Source organism: Rhinichthys klamathensis, unplaced genomic scaffold, assembly GCF_029890125.1.
Source record: "Rhinichthys klamathensis goyatoka isolate OS25496 unplaced genomic scaffold, OSU_Roscu_1.1 h1tg000065l_1, whole genome shotgun sequence".
In the NCBI taxonomy this organism is placed as follows: domain Eukaryota; kingdom Metazoa; phylum Chordata; class Actinopteri; order Cypriniformes; family Leuciscidae; genus Rhinichthys; species Rhinichthys klamathensis.
In genome coordinates this window covers 118020-142113 of record NW_026606608.1, presented here as the reverse complement: position 1 = coordinate 142113, position 24094 = coordinate 118020, and the positions used below count along the sequence as shown (strand labels likewise).

At 39.7% G+C, this 24094-nt stretch overlaps 1 protein-coding gene across 2 annotated transcripts in view; it reads right to left on the bottom strand.

The window, feature by feature from the left end:
* The window catches only part of cyth3b (cytohesin 3b), a 51631-nt gene extending 29032 nt beyond the window's left edge, over window positions 1–22599 (bottom strand). Inside the window, exon 1 of one of the 2 annotated variants that reach the window (XM_056249956.1) lies at window positions 22307–22599. In XM_056249956.1, coding sequence (XP_056105931.1) covers window positions 22307–22325 — 19 coding nt within the window. In that variant the 5' untranslated portion in view covers window positions 22326–22599. Of the gene's footprint in view, window positions 1–2870; window positions 3014–22306 lie in introns of those variants that run through there. The other variant, XM_056249955.1, reaches the window with a different exon arrangement.
* Between the last annotated feature and the right edge of the window lie 1495 nt (window positions 22600–24094).

Here is a 24094-nt window from a genome sequence, read left to right as displayed (position 1 = left end):
CGATCTCAGAAGAAAATCGCTCGCATCTCTGGAACGCAAAGACCCAGAGAGCTCAAATTCGGGGGAGGAGGTCCCAGGGGAACCCTTGCCTGAACGCTAGAGTGGCGGGCCTCGGGGACGCCCCCTACCGGATCGCCGTTCGCTGGGACCCCCGATTTCGAACGGCTATAACTCGGGGAGCCGGGCGAGTTGGACCTCGGGGGTGGGCTCGTTCGAAAGGCCCCGTCCAGCACTACGAACGATTAGAGTCTTAGGAATATTGATCAAAGATTGACTGAGATATAAGCCGAAAAACGTGCGCCTTTAACCGGACGTAACTCCCTGACCGTCTACAATAGACTGTATATAAGGAGAGAGGCTCGGGAGCACGCGTGCACGTCACATCCGTTGGATTTCGCGGTAAATCCGACCCGGAGACTTCACATAGAAATAGGAATACTGGCCTTCAGAGGTAATAGCAAAACTCGACAAGTGGATCATTTTAATGTGTGATTACAACCCCTTCACACACAGGCAATAAAAAAAGGATTCATTTTTAGAAGAAAAGTTACATAGAGCACCTTTACTTTAGACCAAAAAAATTAGACACCTTAACCCCAGGCTAACTTAGGTCTAAGACTCTGTTACCTTGGCAACCAGCAGTAACAATCATTACAAACAGCCAAAACAAAAGGGAAAATGGCCCTTTCCAAATTAAACATTTCTTCTTGTTACTACATTCTCTGCTAAATTTCCCAGGTAAAATGTACTTGTAACTGTTATACTCCTCCAACAAACACATATTTTCCGCTGGAGTAAACTGCTCTGAGCGGTTGAATGCGCTTACTCGATCCGCCATGTTTTTTGTTTTGAAAAGTGTCTTATTTTACCCAGAATGCATTGCAGTGTAGTGCTACTTAAAGGATTAGTTCACTTTAAAAAAAAACTTTTGCTGATAATTTACTCACCCCCATGTCATTCAAGATGTCCATGTCTTTCTTTCTTCAGTCGAAAAGAAATTAAGGTTTTTGATGAAAACATTCCAGGATTTTTCTCCATATAATGCACTTTACTGGGCACCAAACGGTTCAAGATCCAAAAGACAGTTTCAGTGCGAACTGTTCAAATGGCTTTAAACGACACCAGACGATGAATAAGGGTCTTATCAAGCGAAACGCTCATTTAAAAAATAAATAACAAAGTTTAAGTTTTATAAGCTCAAATGCTCGCCTTGCTCTGTTCTGTGTGACTCTCCTGTTCGAACTCGTTCATCAAAATAAACAAATCTTTTTCCGAGTCAATTCGTTCATTTCGTTCGTTAAATGAACCAAATGACTCGAAAAAAGATTTGTACACTGGTAATTTTTTTTTTTAATGTATATAAATGAATAATAAATTGCATTTTAAAATCAAATCATAAAACAATTGCACTGACAAACATGTTCTACACTTTTCCTTGTTTTTCACTAGATTGTAATATGTGAGCTGGTCTCTATATGGGACATGCATTTCCACATATGCGTCGCATTCCCATCCTCCATTTCATTCCTGTCTCTCTTGAACAACGCCACTAACAAGGGATCATCAAAAGCTGAAACAATTCAGCAGCCCACAGATTAATCTAAACCTCGCTCAAGAGTTCCCACCCTTCCTGACTCAGTCTTGTGACTGCTAAGACTGCTTAAAGCCTGTATAATGCTGCGCTCCTCTGAAATCCAAGCACAAAAACAGTACATATTGTATGTCATCTACTATGTCAAGTACATATTGTCCTTGATGCATCACCCAAAATTCACACTGTTTACCATTTTTAGGGAAAAGACCAACAAATGGGTAACTTACAGTTGTCTCTACTGGGATAAGAAAAATAATTTTTCCATCTAATATAAGGGTGCTCTTCGGTCAGGTTTTGGCACTTGCTATGTGAACACACACAAAAAAATCATGGACATGATTTTGAAAAGGTTAAATGTAAAAAAATAGTCACACTTGTGCTCCTCGCGGTCAAAAATGAGCGCATTGGAAATGAATATGAGACATTTGGTACTGCGGCCAAACAAAATCTCACTGAAAGCTAATTGTTTTGAGATATCAAGCTCAAATTTGGAACACAACTTGTTTAGATTTATGGCTATGATTTTCTTGCAGTTTTAGAGTAAAACGTGATTTGAAAATATATATTTAATATAAAAATTGAAAATAGTATTTTTGTGCATTTTTCATAACAATAAACGTAAAATTCTGTAACTTTTTTTAAGTTCACTTTTTAAAACTTGTTTCACTTCAGCAATAATCTGCCAAGTGTCGTCTCTGAAAGGAGATCAAACTTCAGTCTGTCGCTCCAAAGCATTCAAGATTTACCACAGCTTAAGCTGGAAATGTAATTTTTTTAGGTCTACGTTCAAAAAGTGAATACATGGATTATAAATAGAGCGTAAATATAATTAAGTACCATAAAATCCCCTAAAAATACAACATATAAAATTAAAAACATTATAAAACTAAAATAGTGCATTCATTTCATTGACAAAATAAAACAGTCAATTGTGACCGACACGCTAAGAGCACACAGAGAAATGTTGAGATCAGAGGCTCTCTGGGCCATTGCGGAGACTGGGATCTAATGAAGAAAAGTCTTGGATAGACATCCTGATATTGTCCAGGACTGCCTCGGGACAATGGAGAGGATATCTCTGCCCGTCTGCCGTGCCGATTAGACAACTTAGGTCACGTAACCACACAACCACACAAACACTGAGCAGCCTTATCATGGTGAAACCCACTTACACCACACATTTACACACTAACAGAGTCATGTGTCCAAGAGTCATGAGTCCAGTCTCACGAGAACTACATGGCATGGCATTTTCACAGTGTATGCAAGTACGTACCATCACTCTCGGCCCATATGTGTTGTTCTTTATGTGGCATGGTAGACGTTCCACAAAGTGGACCGCATTGGAAAGTGTCTGAAGACTGATTTCCCCAAGAAAACTGAAGAGTCGGACAGACTCCACACACACTGCTCTCACACTGTGCACATAGTTTGCATACTCATGCCAACCAACTGTTCTGGTAAAACCAGTTTAACCCCTTCTGCCGTGAAGTGACATCAGTCTCTATTGAACTCTGTCATCATGAGTGTTCAGGCCTGTGTTTGGCCTGACGGTGAAACTCACCATATATTCAGCACGCTCAAGTTTCATTGTGAAGTGTGGAGTTGAGTTTGTGTAAATGTTGTATGTTGTTTGAGTTTTCCGCGTACATTGTCAAAACGATCCCCATGCACATGGATCCGCGAAAACGGCTAAAAACGCTGTATTCTGCTGCCAGGCCAGTAGATGGCGATGAAACACTATAGTTAAACACGTAATACGCATGTGCATGAGTCTTCAGACAGAGATTCATGTTTTTGTTGTTTACACAGAGACCGATTTAAAAAAAAACGTACTTTGAAACCCGTTTTCAGAAGTTTGTGTTTTCAGGCGCCTAAAACGCCGTCGCCGTGTTTATGCTAACCCCTGAAACGCATAAAAAGATTTACATTTTTAGTTGTAGTTGTAGGTTGGCGTTGTTAATCTGTTATGTGGTTGAATTGAGGATTATGAAACCTGTAGGGTTTTGTTCAATTTATAACCATTCGATGTATAGTGACAAGCTTAATTACTTTTTGGTGACGTGGATCACTACATTAGCAACATAGCAAAACCATCTTACCGAACACCCGCCACAACACTGCTCCAATGACTACATAATTTGGACAATGTGACCTCATTGCATTATTTACTCAAAGTGACAGCTGTTTGCTATGGATATCATCAATATAACCAGACACAATGAGCTTGTTTACAGTCAGCTGGGAGTGGCTGAGTCAGTTTAGGTGAACTGTTTCAGCGATGACTCACAATCTTTATTTATGGCCACACAAACAATGACATGTTGAGTTTGTTTCCAATTCTGCAGCTCCGGGAACGTTTACACAACAACAAAGTACTAAAATCAGATAAGTGTTTCTTTGTGTTTTTCACGTATAGACAACATTGTCAAAGCAACACGGATCCGTGAAAACGACTAAAAACGCTGTAGTATTCATGCCAGGCCAGTAGATGGCGATGTCACTTTATAAAGACACTTTCTCGTGTAAATGAACGGCTAAAACACATAAAAAGTTTTTAGTTGAAAACAGTGTGCCCCTCAAGTCTCATTTACCAGGTTATTGTCTTGATCAAAATAATAATGTGGCTTTCTCACGGGCCATTATTGGGATCAAACCAGGAACCAACCGTTCACGAGCCCAAAAGCGTTATCCACTAAATCTGCTAAACCTGATGAAAAGATCTGGAGTTTAGTTCATTCTGCTGATGATACTCAAGCCTCTGGTAATGCCATATGTGAGTCTGCACAGATCATTAGTCTGGGAAAGGCATCTGACACAAAGAAAACATGTTATTGTGTTCCGACTTCTGTTCTGAAGGGAACGTTTCAGATTCACTGTAAGATGGAGGATATAGATGTGTGATTTATATTCTGACAGCTGCCTTCACAAAATACACATTTCTTTGATATGGTGACATTCCTGCAAGTTTACTTCTAAACGAAACTTACATTTTCTGAAACAAAGTTTTCTTATTATTCTTAGTGTATGTCTATTGAATATTTTGCCTACTTATTGATCCACAACAAGGCAACTCACTTGAAAAAGTAATAGCAAAATATTAGACCTCACTGACTATGCAAGATATGTTAGACCGATAACTAGGCACACGGCATGGGATATTATAATCATGCGCAAATGGTGTGGGACTAATACTTAGAGTTTGTTCAAAACTACTAGCAATTGTGACAGCGATGCTTGACTTGGTGAACACAACTAACTATCCTTCTACTTATTTGACTTTACAATCTGAATATCTATTTTGTATTAATTAGGGATATGAAAATTTTGGCCGATACGGATAACAGATAAATCTCTATATTTGGAAGCCGATAACCGATATATCGGCCGATAAATCTAAATCCAAAATGAACAAAAGTCTCCCCAGTAAAATCTATGTCCCAAACACACAATTATAATGTTCACATAATGTAGCCGATATGACTTATGTAGATTTTCTGTATTTTCCTTTTTTTGAAGTGATTTCAATCATATTTCAAGCAATTCAAAACCATCATGTTGAACAGTGCGCATCTGAAGTGTCTCCGCTGAAGGAAATAATCCATTATTTATCGGCTTTATGATATCGGATAAATTTTATTATCAGGCCGATAACGATAACATTAAAAATGAACACATCGATACCGATATGGTGGGCGATATATCGTGCAACACTAGTATTAATATTCCTTTAAGTTGTTTTTTTTCCACAGTAGTACACCACAAGAAACAACAACAATCCACCATGGAGCTGCTTCGTATATTTAAGAATGAAACCAAAAACAAAGGCACAAAGTTGATTTAATTCACCCACGTAACTCAATAAAACCTCACAGCTGAAGAAACCTTGCACCCTCACAATGCTTTATTCATAGTCACCACGTCACGCTGACATCTCGAGTCCATTTCCTAAATGATTTTAAAGAGAAAGCTTCCTTTTCCTTTAGCAGATGAGAAATATCCTGACGCCCCAATTTTTAGCTCATCCTGTGTCATGCTCCCATTCACAAATTAGATTAGTATTTTTGGCAGAGGCTCTGTGCTGTTTCTCGTGTAATTAGTGGTTTGCCAGCATCTGATTTCTCATGCGTGTTTCGCTGTCGTCTGGGTTAATAATGCGACTAAAGTTAAAGCTGCATTAAAACATCAGCACTGACTCCAACGTCAGCATCCTAATGGCGTCTATCATAACTAGGGATGGCCCGATACCATTTTTTTTCAAACCGATACGAGTACGAGTATTTACATTTGTGTACTTGCCGATACCGAGTACCGATACCGATATTTCTACTGCAAAATTAATAGGCTCCCAGAAGAGAAGACGACTATTTTAGAACACAGGTTAGAAGACTGTTTTTATTTTCTTCTCTGCTTGTTTTAACAAGTCTAAAAATAAAAAAAAATTTGTAAAATAATAAATGTATTAACACACAAACCACTGTTAATTTAACATAAAAGCAAGCAGGCTACTGCGTGCATGGTCTGGCATTCTGAATGTGCGCAAGTGCGCTCCCTTAATAAATCCTAAAAGCTGACAGTTCATCGCGATCTCACACAACTCTGTTATTATCAATGAAGCTGACTGCACAATCAATCTTTCATAATATCCACACTTTGTTCATTATAATTAGAGGATTTGCCAGCATACAGAATTCAGCACTGAACAAAAAAGTCCGTTTTGAGTGGTGAGTGGAGTCTATCTTAAATGCTTCTGATTGGCCATTGCGTTCCAGAAATCAACACATATGTCTGTGATTGGCTACATCGCTCAACGCTGTAACCATGTTATGAATAGAAACTCTGTCCTGTAAATCGTTTCTATTTTGTTGTAGTTGTTCTTGTTGCTTTTCTGCAAGAGATGAATAAAAATCTTTTATTTTTTATTTTTTATTCATAGATATTTCTAGTTTGCGGGAGTCCCGCGAATCGTTTTATTCTCCCGTAACCCGCACACACAGAGTGAGTGCATTACCGCCCGCGCGCGCGCTCGGCCATCAGATCTATGATGCGTCTTCAGATGTTTAACTAGATTGCTGGTGTTAAACGATGTACTTTCTTTCCCTCCTCTCGACACCTTAGCTGAACATAACTCACAGTCTGCCTTGCTGTTGTCATCACCCCTTATCTTGAAATGAGCCCAAACCGCCGACATTATACTTTCCTATGCCTCAGTTCACCTCGACAAAGCACTCGCGGCGGCCAGTTTCGTTTTGCAAAATGTACGTGGTATCGGTGCGTGGTATCGGCGAATTTTTATGAGTACGAGTACGAGTATATTAGGACAGTATCGGCCCGATCCCCGATGCCAGTATCGGTATCGGGCCATCCCTAATCATAACTGGCAAAAAAGGACAAGTATATGCAATGAGATTAGCAGATGCTTCAGTGTGAAACTGGTGGATGTAAGAAGTAAGATATTCCCTAACATTGCGTCAAGTAATGTGTGATTTTTCTCGCAAAAATACAAATGATGTAACTAAATTAACATTGGTCTTTCCACTGACGTATCTTCTGATGCATATGAACACAAAGAGCTGAAATTGACTAATGACGGATAAATAACTGACAGCCCAAACAGCCAATCAAATCGCTGTTGCTATCCGCCATTTTGCCAATAAGGCTTTTGCCATTTTTTTCCATAGGGATTTTAAAATAGTCTTCAATAAAGCATTATAAGCCATAAATCCAGCCAACCATCTACAATGTGAATCATAACATTACAAACTTTTGATTTGAAGCAAAACAGTATTTGAAAATCGGTCAAAAGTTCAAAGGTACAAGACTGTGGCCTTAACGGCTTTAGTGATGGAAAAGAACTACAATCCCATGAAGCTTTGCCAACACCATAGAAAAATAAAAGTATGCATAAACAAAATATTTTAAGTTCATTGTAAAATATGCATATGCATTCAAATATTTAAGTATATTGAGAATATAGGAAGATCAACTCCATTATGTCATTCGTAGTGATTCATGGGAGTGGGCGGAGCTAATGAGATCTTTCAGTGTTTTGCTTGTTTCGACTCTCTAATTGGTGGAGCTTTCTGTAAAGCATCATGGGTAATGTAGTTTTTCAACACGAATGCCACTGTTGAACTGTTGAGTTGAAATGCATGCTAACGGCTTCAGCAGAAGCAAAACTATCGGTTAACCTCGTAGCTCACAGTAGGGCTGTCTTTAAAGGTTTACAAGTTATCATTAAAAATCAATGTCCGTATAGAGAAAATGAATGGAGTTTTGGCAGAACCCGACCGTTACACTCTATAGTTGCTAAGGTAATGCTAGATGGTTGCTAGGGTGTCTGGTTACAGTGTTCTGTTGAGTTTCATTTGTTCCATTCCTGAAATCAGTTGCTATTCTTGACTTGTTGTTTCATGTCATAAGCTTCTGGCATGGAGCCAAAGTTTATTTTAAGAAAAAAAAAAAACACATTGTTTACCTCTGTTTGCATCTGTAAAGCCTCTGTTACACATTTTCTTCTGTGTAAATGTCAGTGTTTATGACCTCGACTGTCTGACTTCTTGACACTTGAGTAGATTTCCCCTTCTCATCTTCTACCATTATATTTAGTGTTTCAATATAACAACCTGATACAAAAGCGTGTGCTTTCTGATTTTTGGGATCAAAATCATCTTAACAAAGTACCAGACTGCAGTTTTATTAGTGGCAAACAAATGATTTATCTATCAGTTAATTCATACTGTTTTAAAATGTATATCTGGTTTAGTCCACTTTTGAAGAGTTTATGCTACATCAGAGAGAGTATACTGTGAATGCTGTGAAGGGGATGATGTGTTGCAATGAGGATGTAGACGAAAAGCACAAATGTTTGCAGGTTAAGAAAATAGGGTTGTTTCTAGAGCAAAGACATCCGTCTGGTGTGCTTTCAGATATCTAATTCACTGGGCCCTTTCATAAACCCGGGCCAAGTGCAATGCAAGTGTTTTTTTTTTTGCTAGTTTCAGCCCGTTTTCATTTTCACGTCCTGTTTAAATAGCAAATGCATCTGTTCACCCATGGGCTGGTGGTCTGAAAACTAAGTGTGTTCAGGCGCATTGTTGGAGCGCTGCTATTTTGAGGAACTGAAATAGACTCAGCCATTGACCAACAGAAACCTGCTCTAAAGTCAATGGCGCATTTTTTGTTTGTTATTTAAAGGTGCTCTATGTAACTTTTAGCGGCCTCTATTGCTGATGTTTCAGATTGCAACCAAATTTTACAAGAGCGCTCCTGCTCAAACTCATAGACAATACCGTCTATTACGCAAATATCTCGGCGAATACTTGACGGATTCGGCGAGCACCGAGCTCTTTGGGAGCATCTAGTCGAGCTGAAAAGAACCATATAAGTTCCATAGTTTTTGGTGGTGTTTTCGCGGAGATATTAGCAGAAAACCATCGGGCGCGCTGCAAAATTGCGGTGACGTCACGATCTCAGAAGAAAATCGGTCGTATCTCTGGAACGCAAAGACCCAGAGAGCTCAAATTCGGGGGAGGAGGTCCCAGGGGAACCCTTGCCCAAACGCTAGAGTGGCGGGCCTCGGGGACGCCCCCTACCGGATCGCTGTTCGCTGGGACCCCCGTTTTCGAACGGCTATAACTCGGGGAGCCGGGCGAGTTGGACCTCGGGGGTGGGCTCGTTCGAAAGGCCCCGTCCAGCACTACGAACGATTAGAGTCTTGGGAATATTGATTCATTTTTGAGATATAAGCCGAAAAACGTGCCCCTTTAACCGGACGTAACTCCCTGACCGTCTACAATAGACTGTATATAAGGAGAGAGGCTCGGGAGCGCGCATGCACGTCACATCTGTTGGATTTCGCGGTAAATCCGACCCGGAGACTTCACATAGAAATAGGAATACTGGCCTTCAGAGGTAATAGCAAAACTCGACAAGTGGCTCATTTTAATGTGTGATTACAACCCCTTCACACACAGGCAATAAAAAAAGGATTCATTTTAGTAGAAAAGTTACATAGAGCACCTTTAAAGAGTGCGTTAGTAATGTGGGCCTATAGACGGGTCCACAACGGCCTACACTTGTTCCCATAGATGGTCTTGCTTTAACCTTTAACCTCACACACACACACACACACACACACACACACACAGCTTTAAACTCGCGAACGAGCAGATCCGTTTCCTCGCTAGAGAAGCGTTTAGTTTTTCCGCTTGTAAATCCTCCATGTAAATAGCGAATCCGCCATGGACGAGCGCAACTGGCTTTTAAAGGGAATGGGAGATGGTGATTGGTTTATTGCACGTTACGCCCAAAACACACCCACTACCCATTAAGAGAATAGAGACAAAACACACCCATTACTCATTTAAGGATTAGTTCACCTCAAAATGAAAATTTCCTGATTATTTACTCACCCCAATGCCATCAAAGATGTTCATGTCTTTCTTTCTTCAGTTGAAAAGAAATTACGTTTTTTGAGGAACACATTTCAGGATTTTTCTCCACACAATGGACTTCAACGGAAACCAATTGTTGAAGTCCAAATCATTGCAGTTTCAAAGGGCTTTGAAGAGCTTCAAGGGGCTCTGCACGATCCCAGCTGAGAAACAGGGTCTTATCTAGCGAAACCATCCGTCATTTAAAAAAAATAATATATATATATATTTTTTAACCACAATTGTTCATCTTGTGCTGGTCCACGACACGCCAGGCATTACGTCATCACGTTGGAAAGGTCACGCTCGACGTAGACTAAAGTACCGCCTCATTGTTTACAAGCGCGGAGAAGGAGGATCGTTCAAATTTTTATTGTATGTTGAATGACATATTTATGTCTTTTTGTCAGTTTATTGTTTAAAATGGTCCTTTCGTGTGCGTATCCTGGATGTTTAAAACAATGGGGCGGCACTTCCGCCTACGTCCAGCGTGACCTTTCAAATGTGATTACGGTAGGGCCCTAGGTGTTCCCATTACCTGCCGCTAAACCTCAAAAATAAAGAAATGAACTGTGGTTGGGTGCTTTACACAACAAACGGTCTCTTCCTATTCTAGTAGGCTTTTCTTGGCCAGAATAACCTGCAATGAGGGACCAGACTTTAAGCCGCTAGTCAGACGTCTGGCTAAACGAGACTTAGGTCAGAGGAACATTAGTTCTACCTGTCTGGTGAACACTATCTAACCTTGTTGCGGCTCAAATTTTAATCTGTTTAATAGAGCGGCTCTGAATGATGATAGCATTTCTGCGTGGCAGGATCATCTGGATTTCATCACTCATCTCCTTCTAGTAATGGAATGAATCCAATCAAAAGTAAAATCTCCTTGTCAATCAAGGTGTAGCTCTCCATTCCCAGCAAGCAATTTTGCGTTTAAAAGACGTCTAATAGCCGTCCGAACACAGCCCTGACGTCTAGGCTAAAACAAGGCAAAATTTGGGATGTCAGTGAAAATTTAATAGACGTCTAAACCATCGCCCAAGAATAGTCATCAATTACATAACATGTCAAAGAAATGAAACCAAACACCTTGTAATCACTGTTGACTTTGCTTACATGAGGGAATATCATACATTTCGCAAGTTATTTTGGTTAAAAACGACATCAAGTCAAGTCACCTTCATTTATATAGAGCTTTTAACAATATAGGCTGTTTCAAAGCAGCTTTACAGTGATAATAGGAGATTACAGTAACAGAGATTGTTTGGGCTTTACAGCAGCTCTAGAATAAAGTTATTGTCCAGCTAAAGTTAGCATGGGGAATCAGAGTCTCCTATAAGATGGGACAGTGAGAGCTCGTTTCTGAAATCCCCGAGGCCTTCGGTGACTCAGTCAGGAAATGAGTTTCGATTCCAGCCGTCTGATAGAGAGCCACGAATGAGACAAACTGGACACCTAACAGGCTGTTTATATTGGCCCCGTCTGTCCAGACAGCACATCTGGATCTGAGGAATCTGAGCTCTGTTGTGTGAGACGGGACGGCAAAGACGAAATCACTCCGTCGCGCTATTATTGCTGAAACGTGGGCGACGAGAGCTGAGCTTCCGGTCCTGGCAGATCTTTATTGCTTTCATGAGACATTCTTCAGTCGCTGGTGTTTTATTCAGTCCTCACGAACTGAATTCCTTGTGACTTTGGGGTTTAATTATAAACTATGGAGGGGCCGTTGTTAGTTTAAGTCCAGCTGTGGAGATGTAGAGGAAGAGAGCTGACCCAAGTGTTTAAATGAAGGTAATCTGAGACACGCGTTAAGCTCTGGGACAACAGCTGTTGTGTGGGTATTCATCTAATTAACATTACATTTTTTTAATTTTATCATTACTTTACTAAGATTCATTCAGTTGAGGTTTTACTTTTATCTGAACCTGTATGCCCCCATAATCTGCATTACAATTTAATAGGTTATAAAATGCTCCATAAATAGTTTAATCAATTGCTTGATTAAACGTTTCAATATTTATTAATTTAAATGTTTTCTTTTCTTTTTTTTTTGAGAATATGCAGGAATTTGTCACTTTATTTGAGAATTTTGAGAATTTGTCACTTTATTCCTCTAATGATTATGGCAAAGATAATCTGTCTGGCAAAGTTTTTTTAACTACATGGTTCATGGTCTTTTACACTTGACCTCAACCTCAATATTTAAACTCTCATATGGGAAAATCATAGTGATACAATATGATTATAATGTACGATTCATTACAAGGTACACTGAATCGGTTATACTACTAAAATGTACTAGAGTGAGGTGAACTTTACATCTGATTTTAAAGTCCCCCTGTGGTGAAAATCAAGTTTTTAATGTTGTTTATGTGTCTATGTGGTGTTTTTAATATGCTTTAAGACAAACCATGTGTAAGTTCATAAGTCGACAGCATTGCTGAGTGTTTTCTCCTTAAAACTGCAGTGAACCAAAGACAGTCTCAAAAACACGGTTAGAAATCGCTGGTGTTTCTGACGTCACAAACTACCTTGTAACCAATCAGATCAACGTGTGGTCGTCAACCAGTGGATCTCTGAGCTGAGTAAGTGAGTGGAGGCGGGGCTCATTCGCGTATTCATAGAACCGCGCATACTAAATGAGGCAAGGGTGTCGAGTTACGTTCAAGATATTTTAAGGCATGAAGAATTTTTTTTCAAGAAAAAAAACGCTTAAATATGTAAGATGAGTTTTAAGGGATAATTGGGGGATGATTGACTACAGGGGGACTTTAAAAAAAGACCTGATGCAACCCTACCATCTTACTTTGTGCTTGTGGTGGGAAAATATATATCAAATCACAGTTACCTATAGGGTCATACTCTTGTGTTCATGAGCCTATTCTCATTTCGTAAAAACACCTGAAATCATTTAGCTATTTTAGAAGAGGTTGTGAAATAAAGGGAAATCTTTTAGTGTATGAAGAAACCTTGGAATCTTAGTTTGAAATTTGCTTCACTTTCTGCTTCAAACGTCAACAAAAATGCTTTATTTAAAGTGACAGACCAACGACTTTAATGGACTTAAGTCGTATAAACTCGTACAAAAAAAAGAGTTTTGTAACTAGCTCTGGAATAAACAGTAAACTATTCATATCAAACCTAGCAATTAGTGATTTCCACCCACAGCAGATTGTTGATAGTAATGAGGTGTTGGTGGTGAAATAACACAGGTGAAGCCCTCAGTTGCTGATTCATGCTTAAAGAGCCTCTTACTCACACTAAAGCAGCTGTCAGGAATATGAGCTGTGACCCATTTAACCAGCTACACTTTACAAATGATGTCAAACCTGTGTTTGCCACGCGTCCACAGGCAATTATGCACAGAGATGCTAGTTTGGGCTTGTTGTTAAACTCATTCAGTCATTTCCTAACCACACAAGTTCAAGGTACTTTGCATGTCTGGACAATACGTGAAATTATGCACAGCTAATCGGAACATATTTGACATTTTCGTGTCTTTGGAGATTTCACTGCGGACGCAAATACTGCAGAAAAAGAAATCAAATGACAAAAAAAAAAAAGCACCTTTAAATGACTCACTATAAGACCAGCAGCCAGTTACAGCTATCCACAAGTTAAAGTCACCATGAAATCAAAATGGACGATTCTTACTGTTTTACGGAATATTGCATGGTTTATTATAAATTATTTATCCTTGCACAATCATTATCGCCCTACATGTGTTCTAGTTCCAGACGCCGCTTCAGTCTGATACGTCACAATAGGGAAGAAAGGACAATCACAGTTTCGTGGCGACTTTAAGAAAACCCTTAGTGATAATTTGTTTAGAATTAGGTTTTCTTGACTTAAGGGGTTTGTTGAAACCAGGGCTTCCAGTGAGCTGTTAACTCAAGAATTGTCAATGTGTTGAACTTATTTTGAGTTTGATTTGTGAAAGACAATCCATTCACTGCTTCTTGAGTTCAGTTCACTGGACGGAAAGATTATCAGCGGCATCTTGTGTTTGCGTCCTCAGACAAAGCTAAAGTGTGTCTTCAGAGGATGTGGAATATACACTAACACAACTAACACAGACTACTAGTTCATGATGATTTCTTTCTTTGCCATTTTTGGTGTTTAACATTGGTCACTATGAACTCGTTGTGGAAGAACGTGATTTCTTTAAAAAAATGTCTGTAAAGCTGCTGATGAAGGATTGTTCTGTTGGTATACTTCATCAAACCGACAATGTACTATAAAGTGACCCATATAGGCCAAACGTGACTAACCACACACACACACACACACACACACACACACACACACGTATCTGTGGACCTGCGTGTCAAACAGTATGAATTTTGAATGATGCAGCCTCTTAAAAGTGCATCGCCAACAAAATCCCACATGAATCCAGGAAAGCAGCACGTGGACGCATATAGTTATTTACAAAGGAAATTATCCACACACACACACACACACACACAAAGGATTCTGTTGTTTAATTAACTATTGACAAACAATAATCATTAACCAGATTAATTTGCATACAGACAAACAGAATGCAACTGAATTACAGTACATTCACAAGTGACCTGTGCAGGTCTGTATTTTCTGAAGATAATGTCAGTGATGTTGCTCCAAAAAAATCAATGCATTCTGGTTGGTTAATAGTTGGTTATTACTTATACTTTGCGATATACTGTACACACGGTGAAGTTCATTTTCATTCTTCGCTTGGGGTAAAAAGGAGTTGGAAATACCTTCGCAGAGATATACTGAATACCATATAATGAACACCAAACGAACTTCGTTTTGGCCTGATTTTGTTAAAAACTTTGTCACATTAGTTCGTTATTCAATTTCGCTTTAAGTATATTGTGTCCATAAGCCCACACACAAGTATCTTTGACATTCTGATCATAGATATGGTCCAGGTCCCTCCTTCAGTGTAAGTCTATAAGGATGTGTCTGTTTCGGCATACACAAACAGTACATTTGATTATTTAGAAAAGTGTCTCCATTTTGAGGTATTATTCATAGCTTTTGCACAGGTTAATCTTATATAATAATGGTGATGCTTGCTTAAGCCAGAACTGCCAAATACTGAGGAAATTCTGAAAGAAGAATTTTTGTTGCGTCATGCATGACAATCAAATGATAAAATTATAACTCTCAAAGGTTTACGACAAAGAACATTTTGTTCCTCAAGCAAATCTCTGTTCAATAACCTCTTTCTGAGGACACTGGAGAGAAGAACGCCACGCTAGAGGAAGGAGAGAATGAGACCAGACCACTGGATGGATACACCTTTTCCTGATCCAAACAATCCACGATCTCTTACATAATCTATTCTCCTTCACCTCTACTGCTCGCATCCCATTCCATCAGTGAAAAACACTGCTCTTCAAAAGAGTGGCTCTCTTTCCCAGGAATGCAATCAGCCACATGCTCCAACACTCCAGAGACTCGTCTGCAGTCTGCTTTCCTTTAAGAGGGGGTGAAAGAGTCCTCAGTTTTCCCTGCGCCAACCTAAATTCCTGAAGCTGCCGTATTGTTTGTGCAAATGTGTTTCTAATTTTTGCATTCTTAGATTTTAAACCCTGTACTTTGTGCTAATGTTAGAGTCAGAGTCAACTATTTTTACAATCTCTGGACCAGTTTAATAAACAGCGAGCTCCCAATAAAAATTGGTAAGAAAAATGGCGAAGAAAACACTTTAGTTAGTTTGGAGGGCATAAAATGGGTTTTCGTGCACAGGCTCCATTTATAACAATGAATACTGCATTAAATAACAGTATTTTAGTATTTTAGTAACATGCATTAATCTCACCTTGAAACCTAAGGTGAGATGTGTTTGTTCCTGAGCTCCCAGGCTGCATTTTAAGGTGTCATAGGCATGCTGCCTTCTAAGATTGATACCTTGTTTTGGCCAAATTCTTAGGCAGCTTCGCATGTATCCTTTACAAAGAAGCCAGGGTCACAATGCTTTGCAACTAGCTCAGCAGAAACAATCATGGAAGATGGCAGATGTGTCCGAGAGGATTGTTAATATAGGTGGTTAGCATGCCAGTCCATCCAGTACCACCATGGTAGTCCATGATTTTCAGGCTAAAAAGTATATTTATATACAGGACAGTATCTTAGGTCCTGAATCTGATCACCAATTTAGGACCAGAGCACTGAGTGTGAGGATGCTCTTGGAACTGCTCTGTTTATTAATCACTGTTTTCCTTCACTAGGTAATTTTTAATGGTTCTCTACAGTGACAAATCAGTTTTTGGAAGTACTGCTATTCCACGTGATTAATTAAGGCCCGCTTGAGGCCATGAAAACTGTATTATTAAATTAGAAGAAATTTAGCCTATAGTATTGTCACGGGGTTGCTTGTATAAAGATCCAAGGACGATGCGTGATGCAGAAAGAACGACAATATAACTTTAATAGGCACTAGGAACGAGCATTCTATCCAATGGGGTATAACATAAGCACAAGACCAAGAACTGAGAAAAACTGAAGGCTTAAATACACAGAGGAAGGTAATCAACAGAACAGGGAACAGGTGTGGACTAACTAGAAATCATGAAAACAGATTAATGACTAGAACTCAGGAAAAACTGACAGTGAAACAGAACATAACTGTCACATAACTCCTCCTTCCCAGAAAGCACACTCTGTGCTGTAAAAAAACAGTCCAAACTGAAGAGGGAGGAAGGGAGGGAGGGAGGGGCTCTGGAGGAGGATGAGGAGCAGGCAGAGGAAGAAACCAATGAGACGATGACCATGGAGGAGCCATGGTGAAGACAGAAGGAACCAGAGCAGAGACGCGAGGAGCAGGAGGATGACCCAGAGTCATGACCGGAAGAAGGTCCCCGGAGGAGCCGATGGAGGGAGGAGCCATTGTGGAGACTTGGTGAAGAGTCTGGCCGAGACCAGGGAGACGACTGACTGAGGTGGAGGCGGGAGAGGTGGAGACCAAGGCGGAGTAGAAGAGTTGCAGAGCCAGGGTGATGCCGAAAGCCTGGAGGGCCACAGTGGAGCTGCAGGCGGGCGTGACCGAGGTGAGGGTGTGGGCTTTGCAAACCAGGGCGAAGACAGTGGGAGTGGGAAGGAGGAGCCTAGCGGAGCCAGAGGGGTGGAGGGTCGAGGCGAAGCTGCTGACTTGGAAGTCCGAGGCGGAGCCAGAGCGGTGATGGAGCAAGGTGGAGCCAGAGGGACGAGGGAGCCCGGCAGAGCACAAGGGAAGACAGTCCATGGTGGAGCCGAGGGAGCGTTGAGAAAAGGTGGAGCCGATGGGTCGGAGGGCCGAGGTGGAGTCTAGGGCTTGGAGGTCTGAGGTGGAGCTGAGGGATCCACGATGCAAGGCGGAGCTGATGACTGGGAAGCCTTAAGCGGATCCGTGCAGCAGAGCAGAACCACTGGAGGAGCTGAATGGAGACATCAGAGACGAGGCAGATGAACTGAATGCCTCAGGCAGTGGAGGAGGGAGAGGGAGGCTGGGAAGGACCATCAACAACAAAGGAGACTTGGAACTGGGCTTAACCAGCGACGACAGATTGAGAAAGTCCCTTGTGTGATCCTCGAGGGAGCGATCCCCCTGCTCCACCTGGAGGAGGTGGACTGCGGGAATATCCATTTTAAATCTCCTATGATAATCTTGTCTCAGTCTTGTGTTCTGTCAGGGGTTGCATGTAGTAAAATCCAATGGATGATTCCAATGGATGATGGATGATGCAGAAAGAATCCTAATTTAACTTAACTTTAAAAGACACTAGGAACGATAACTCTACACAAGGGAATGAGAAAGTCAACAGAACAGGAAACAGGTGTGGACTAATTAGGAACCATGACAACAGATTAATGACCAGAATTTAAAACAGACAATGAAAACTATGACTAAAACTAAACAAGACAGAAACAGAACATTACTGAGACAAGTATTGCTAGACACAGCTAAAGCTTATTGAAATTTCTTTCCAAAACTGAAAAACTCCCCCCCCACCCCCCCCCAAAAAAGACTAATTTAAAATTGACTATTTTGATCAACATGTGCTATGCATTTTTATATTTCTATGTATATTTCATGTTTTTATGTAACTAGCGCCACTTGTAGCACACTTCAAAACAATCCCTAATGAGTGTCATTAGACTCATTACTGTTAGGATGCTGTCATAAAGTATCTACCTATTTAGACCAAACAGCCAACTAATTTTCTTCTTTCACAACTCACAACGTCTGCCAGTGACTTGGACAATCACACCTAAAATATAGGTGAGTTCAAACAAGTCCATGTTCAAAGTCAGCAGTGAATCACTAGACTGAATATTAATTAATGGTGTTGTTTCGTGGTGGTTTCCCTGCTGACGTCATGTGGTTTAATGAAAAATACATCATGCCTAGAGAAACACCCCAGTGCCCTGCAGCACAAACACTCACTGTTTTCCTCATAAAACAATCCTGCCATAGTTCTACTATGACTGTGTCACTTCAAATGCCATATTATGACATTAGCTGGCATGACATTTTGATTCAAGGCTTAAATCTCCTTTTGGCATAAAGGCAAATTCAGCTGCATCAAGATCAAACATCAGAATGGTTCAGGGATCCAACTCAACAGACAAGAACATGAACGCATATGAAAGCTCAATAACCAGAGCTACATCAGAAAACAAACTGGCCTGACAGCTTTCTTTGTATTTGCCAAGATGTTCTGCGTGGTTTCTAGGGTGTTGTTAGAGTGCTCATGGTTGCAAGGGCACGAGCACATAAATCGCAATCAATTAAAAGGTAGGGTAGGCAATGTTTTTCATAAAAACGTTTGTTATTCTGGTTGAAACTCTCTTCACATCCTGATAGCAATCAATAATAGAAATGGTCTTAGTATTATTATTTTTTTTACATATATCTTCTCTGGAAGCCTTAGGACCAAAACATTTTCATCCAATCATTGCATTTGGTCCGAATCCAATAATAGGATGTCCTACCTGCCTGTCAACATATGTATTTCCATACCTCATACGTCATCAGTGCGTTTAATGAGGCTATGCAGAGTTGTAGACAGACATCAGTCACAGAGCGCCATGCACAAACAAACAGCAGTTTTACATTTTCTCCTGAACCAAAACAACGAGCTTATGCTGCTTTCACGCCTGTCATAACCATAATTACGAGATGGCAATCCATGATGTTCAACCCAGAGCTGTTCACGTCCTCAGACTCGGAGTTATGCATTTCTATATCAACACTATCAACGGAGAAAATAACCTGCAGTTCTTGTGACTCTGCAGACTCTGCTGTGTGTGTTCATGTGTTTTGAAGGAGGCGTGGCTTTGGAGATGCTCTGAAGGGAGGGTGGGATCTCATGCTTTCAAAGCTAACGTGCTATTGCTAGCATCTCCACGATTGCCTACCCTACCTTTAAATTTCAATTAAAGCAACAAAACCATTTGATGACCATTATTAAGGATTCTAGATCTTTTAGCGTGAAAGTGAGTGTTTGCTGACTGGTTGCTTACTGGACCAAATCAAAAGTCGAGTATTTTTGATATTCTGGTATCTAGATTTGACGCTAGATGAGCCAAACATCCATCATGGCACTTTTTTATGAATATGGTACACTTTGGTGTAAATTTTTAAGCCTTACAGGCACAAAACCAGTGAGAACCATTAGATAATGAATTTAATAGAACCATTAGATATAACAATTGAATAACATAATATTAACACCCAAGACGTAACATCATTTGGATCATTTCTACAGTATAGTGGAAAGACGTGTATTTGTTTAGTAATTTATTTCTTACAATAATTTGGGTTAAAGTGTTGAATATTTGAGCTTGATTAGAGTAAATTTACTTGTCAAAAGTTTGAAATAATTGTGATTTTTTAAAATGTTTTTGAAATAAGTCTCTTTCACACACCAAGGCTATAGAAAAATTCAATCAACAGCAATTTTTTGAAATAGAAATATATTGTAACATTATAAATGTCTTTACTTAAATGTCTTTTTTGATCAATCCAATGCATCCTTGCTCAAACAAGTATGAATTCTTTCTTTCTTTCTTTCTTTCTTTCTTTCTTTCTTTCTTTCTTTCTTTCTTTCTTTCTTTCTTTCTTTCTTTCTTTCTTAATCTTACTCACCCCAAACTTTTGAATGATCCTGTACCTAATCAGAAATGTTTCTTGATCATCAAATCATCATATTAGAGTGATTTCTGAAAGATCATGTGACATTGAAGACTGGAGTAATGGTGCTTTGACATCAAATATGTAATAAACTGTAATAATATTTCACAATATCACTGTTTTTAGTATGTTTCGCATCAAATAAATGCAGCCTTGGTGAGCAGAAGAGACTTCTGTCAAAAACATTTTAAAAAAATCTTAATTATTTCACACTTTAGACCGGTAGTGTATTTCTCCTCAATACTCAATTTCTACTCATTCTGGTATGTTTATATATATACTGTATATATATATATATATATCAGTGTGTTAAGACTAACCAGATTTAATTCGTTACGAAATCCTATATTTTGTTTGCGATTTGTATTTAGGTTCAACACAGTCATCCTGCCTAGCAGTGTCCATACGGCGGTGTGCTGGCGAGTTCACTGGGACTTCCAGGGTGAGATCTCCCACAGCTTTGACTACTGTTACCCAGCAGGACCCCAGCGTTAGCAGAAGAGCTGAGAGATCACACCAGACGCTGCTCTGACTGAACCACCAAACCACTGTCAAAACACACCAGCCGGACTCTCATCAACTCCTCAGTGTGAACACACAGCATTGAGGGGCTGCAGAAAGAGCAAATATGCCTTGAATACGCTAGTCGTTGTTGTTTTCCGGAGAGAACCATCTCTTAAAATATAACAACACATGCACTAATATCCATGGATCAGCTCCATGATGAGGGAACCGTGCAAAAAACCAAACCCTCCACCAATCATTAAAAAGCCCTCAAATCATTTAACTTTTGCCTCAGGTTTGCCTTTTCTGATTCGATTTCTGATCCAAGCAATATCTAGAGACCAGAATATGTACATGTATACATACATACACACACATATATCATAAAATTTGATGTTAGATGCGACTAATCGGGAATAATCGATTTGACAGCACTAATACAGTCAAACCAAAAGTTATTCAGACACCAGATATCATTTTTGATATTTTTTTCCAGGACACTAGTTAATTTATGTAAGTGAGGAGAGCAATATGTGACACATTATACCCAAAAACTCTTTATACAGTGACTACCAGTAACATTTATACAAATGTGGGAGCAATAATTATTCCGACACTTTGACCTGAGCATGTTTTGCTGAAGTGTTTTTTCTTTAATTGCTAATGCTCTTTTTACACACAGACTGAACAACATGAAGCATTGCTTGGTAATCGGTTGATCTAAACTGGTATTATCTAATTGTGCAGTTAAATTTAACAACTGAGATATTCAACATATAATTCATCTGTGAGAGTCTAACAAGGACGGACAAAACCAGTGAAATATCCACTGATCTGATAACTCTGAGTTCTGCTCATATTTTATTACCATTTTCTAAACTATAGTGAATAAACTGTGATAATGTCAGAAATGTTGAAGGTGTCTGAATACATGTTGGTTTGACTGTATATTAACCCATCACCCAAAAGCTCAACATATCCCGCTGTATTAAAGTAAAAACTGAGGGTGATACTTGAAAAGCTGGAGCTTGGGGAATATGGTGTTGAGTAAATTAAATCAATACTCATATCAGCTCACAGTCTCCCTGGACAAACACTGGCAGGCTGACATGTAGGTCATCCCATGCCGTCTGAAATCTGCACCCACAGACATTGAAGTTTCTCATTTGACTGGGAAAAACAGAGCATTGTTTAAAGCTGATCCAGTGTCAGATGTGCAGTTGACTTCTGTGTGAATGTGTGAGTGTGCAGTTCTCAAAACATCCATTTTTACTGCACAGTTTAATCTCTGACATTACAAATAAGTTATAACTGTCCAGTTATCTGAAAGAGACACTTTATTGGGCCTTTAAATGAAAAATCCTGTATCTTAAAGATGGCATTGTGCAGAATCAATATTAAGAAGGATTTTTGGATAGTCGTTAAACACAAACGGAATTTTAATGGCTTTTAGATTTGGGGTTTTAATGGCTAAGTAAATGTACATAAATAATAAATGAAAAGCTCTTCGTTTCTAATGATACAACACATCTGTGTCTAATGCCATATTGACCCATAATATGATCAAGTGTACACATATCCACACATTTGTAAACCCGATGGTCTTACCTTGATTGTCTTCGTCCATATCTGCAGATTAATGCAAAATATAGAAATGTTGTGATGAGAACGCGCTCCAGACACAGATGTGTTCCTTATAATGAAGGGTTTATCTGCTGCATTTACAATAAAGGTACTGTTTTGTGTGGAATATACGACATAAACTGATGTTATTTATCTCAGTCCTCGTTTAAAATCCGTAACCCGGTGTGTTTATGAACAGAGGGTGTTCAGCTCGCGTGGATCAATAACATCCAGCGGAATAAGCGCTTCACACACACGAGCATCTGCGTTTCACAGCGACCGTCACACGTCATCACACGTCATCACACTCGCCCCGCCCACTACACGCGAATTTACCAATCCTACTACGACGAAGGCTTAACGTATGAATATTAATTAGGTAATGCTGACGTTGCTTAGTAACCATTCTGAAGCCGGTCTTTAATATTCATGAGCCACCAAAAAGTCCATTTCAAAGTAACTTACTTTACTGGCAAGATAATATTGACCAAATATAATGACACACACACAAAGCAGCGACAGAAAAAAAAATGGTGATGCCAGTAGCATACTTGTAACAAAATAATAATAATAATGAAAACAATGTACAATGAAACTTAATACATTCAAAAAGAACTGAGTTGTCTTTACTTTCACAATTCTTCACCTTGCAAGCGTCTTACTTTTAGCCAATTAGCACAAGCATCACAGCGTAATTAATATTTATAAGCTAAGCCTTCACTTTAGTAGGAATCACCACAACATTTTTTGTATTGTGAACATTTTTCCACACCAAACTCATAGCTTCACACAGATTACTTGTCTTTGTTGTATTGTTTTGGTTGTTTCTGGTGTGTATACTTGTCTTTCCACTATGTAAAGCGACCTTGGGTTTGAGAAAGGCGCTATATAAAATAAACTTATTATTATTATTATTATTATTATTATTGTAGCCCTAATACTGAGGCAGAACAGAACAGAAATGATACTGGATTATATGGATTATATTTGGACTCTATATTTAACGTAAGCTAATTATACAAGTATACACGAGTGTGACGAGTGTGTAAGCTGCGCATCCCAAATAAGGGGAGTGGCAACGCTATTAGCGTCCACAGTGTTTTACTCATGATGTGCCGGGGAAGAGAAACACCTGTGGTGCATTAGCAATCAGGAATCAAAGTTATAAAGGTATGATGTATTTGTTGTTGTGCTGGGGGGGTTTTTCTGTGGCTGCTGCTGAGTTCCTCGCCGAGGCTACCGTGCCGGGACGTGGGTTGGAGATAGACGCGTGCGAATAGCGACTGGGAGGGATATTGTGCTGGGGTTTTCCCCTCTTAAGTTTGGCGGCCGCCGTTGATTTCCTTGAATGCGGGAACCCACGTCCGGTAGCGGGTAAGGAAGCCAGCAGTACACTCTCATTTGATTGTGGTTGATGTCTGTGTTGGTATTGTGTTTTTTCGCCGGGGAGGCCCTAATTTATGTGTGCAACTATTGGTCCCCCGGCGCCATTTGTGTGTAAAGTGAGCGTGTGTGTGAGTAAGGGGGTAGGAGAGCAGGTTGTTATCTTCCACATGCCTTTTATACTGTATATTGACGACGGCTATGTATTTAGCGTGAGTGGTATTGATGGGATGTCCTGATACTTGGTGTGTATTTATTGGTGTGGTATTTACGTGATTTATATGACTTTGAGGGTTGCAGTGCAATGAAATTATGCATGCTTGGTTATCACATGAATTGATTTAATGCATGTATTTAACAACCTTTGAGACCCGTGCTGAATATATTGTC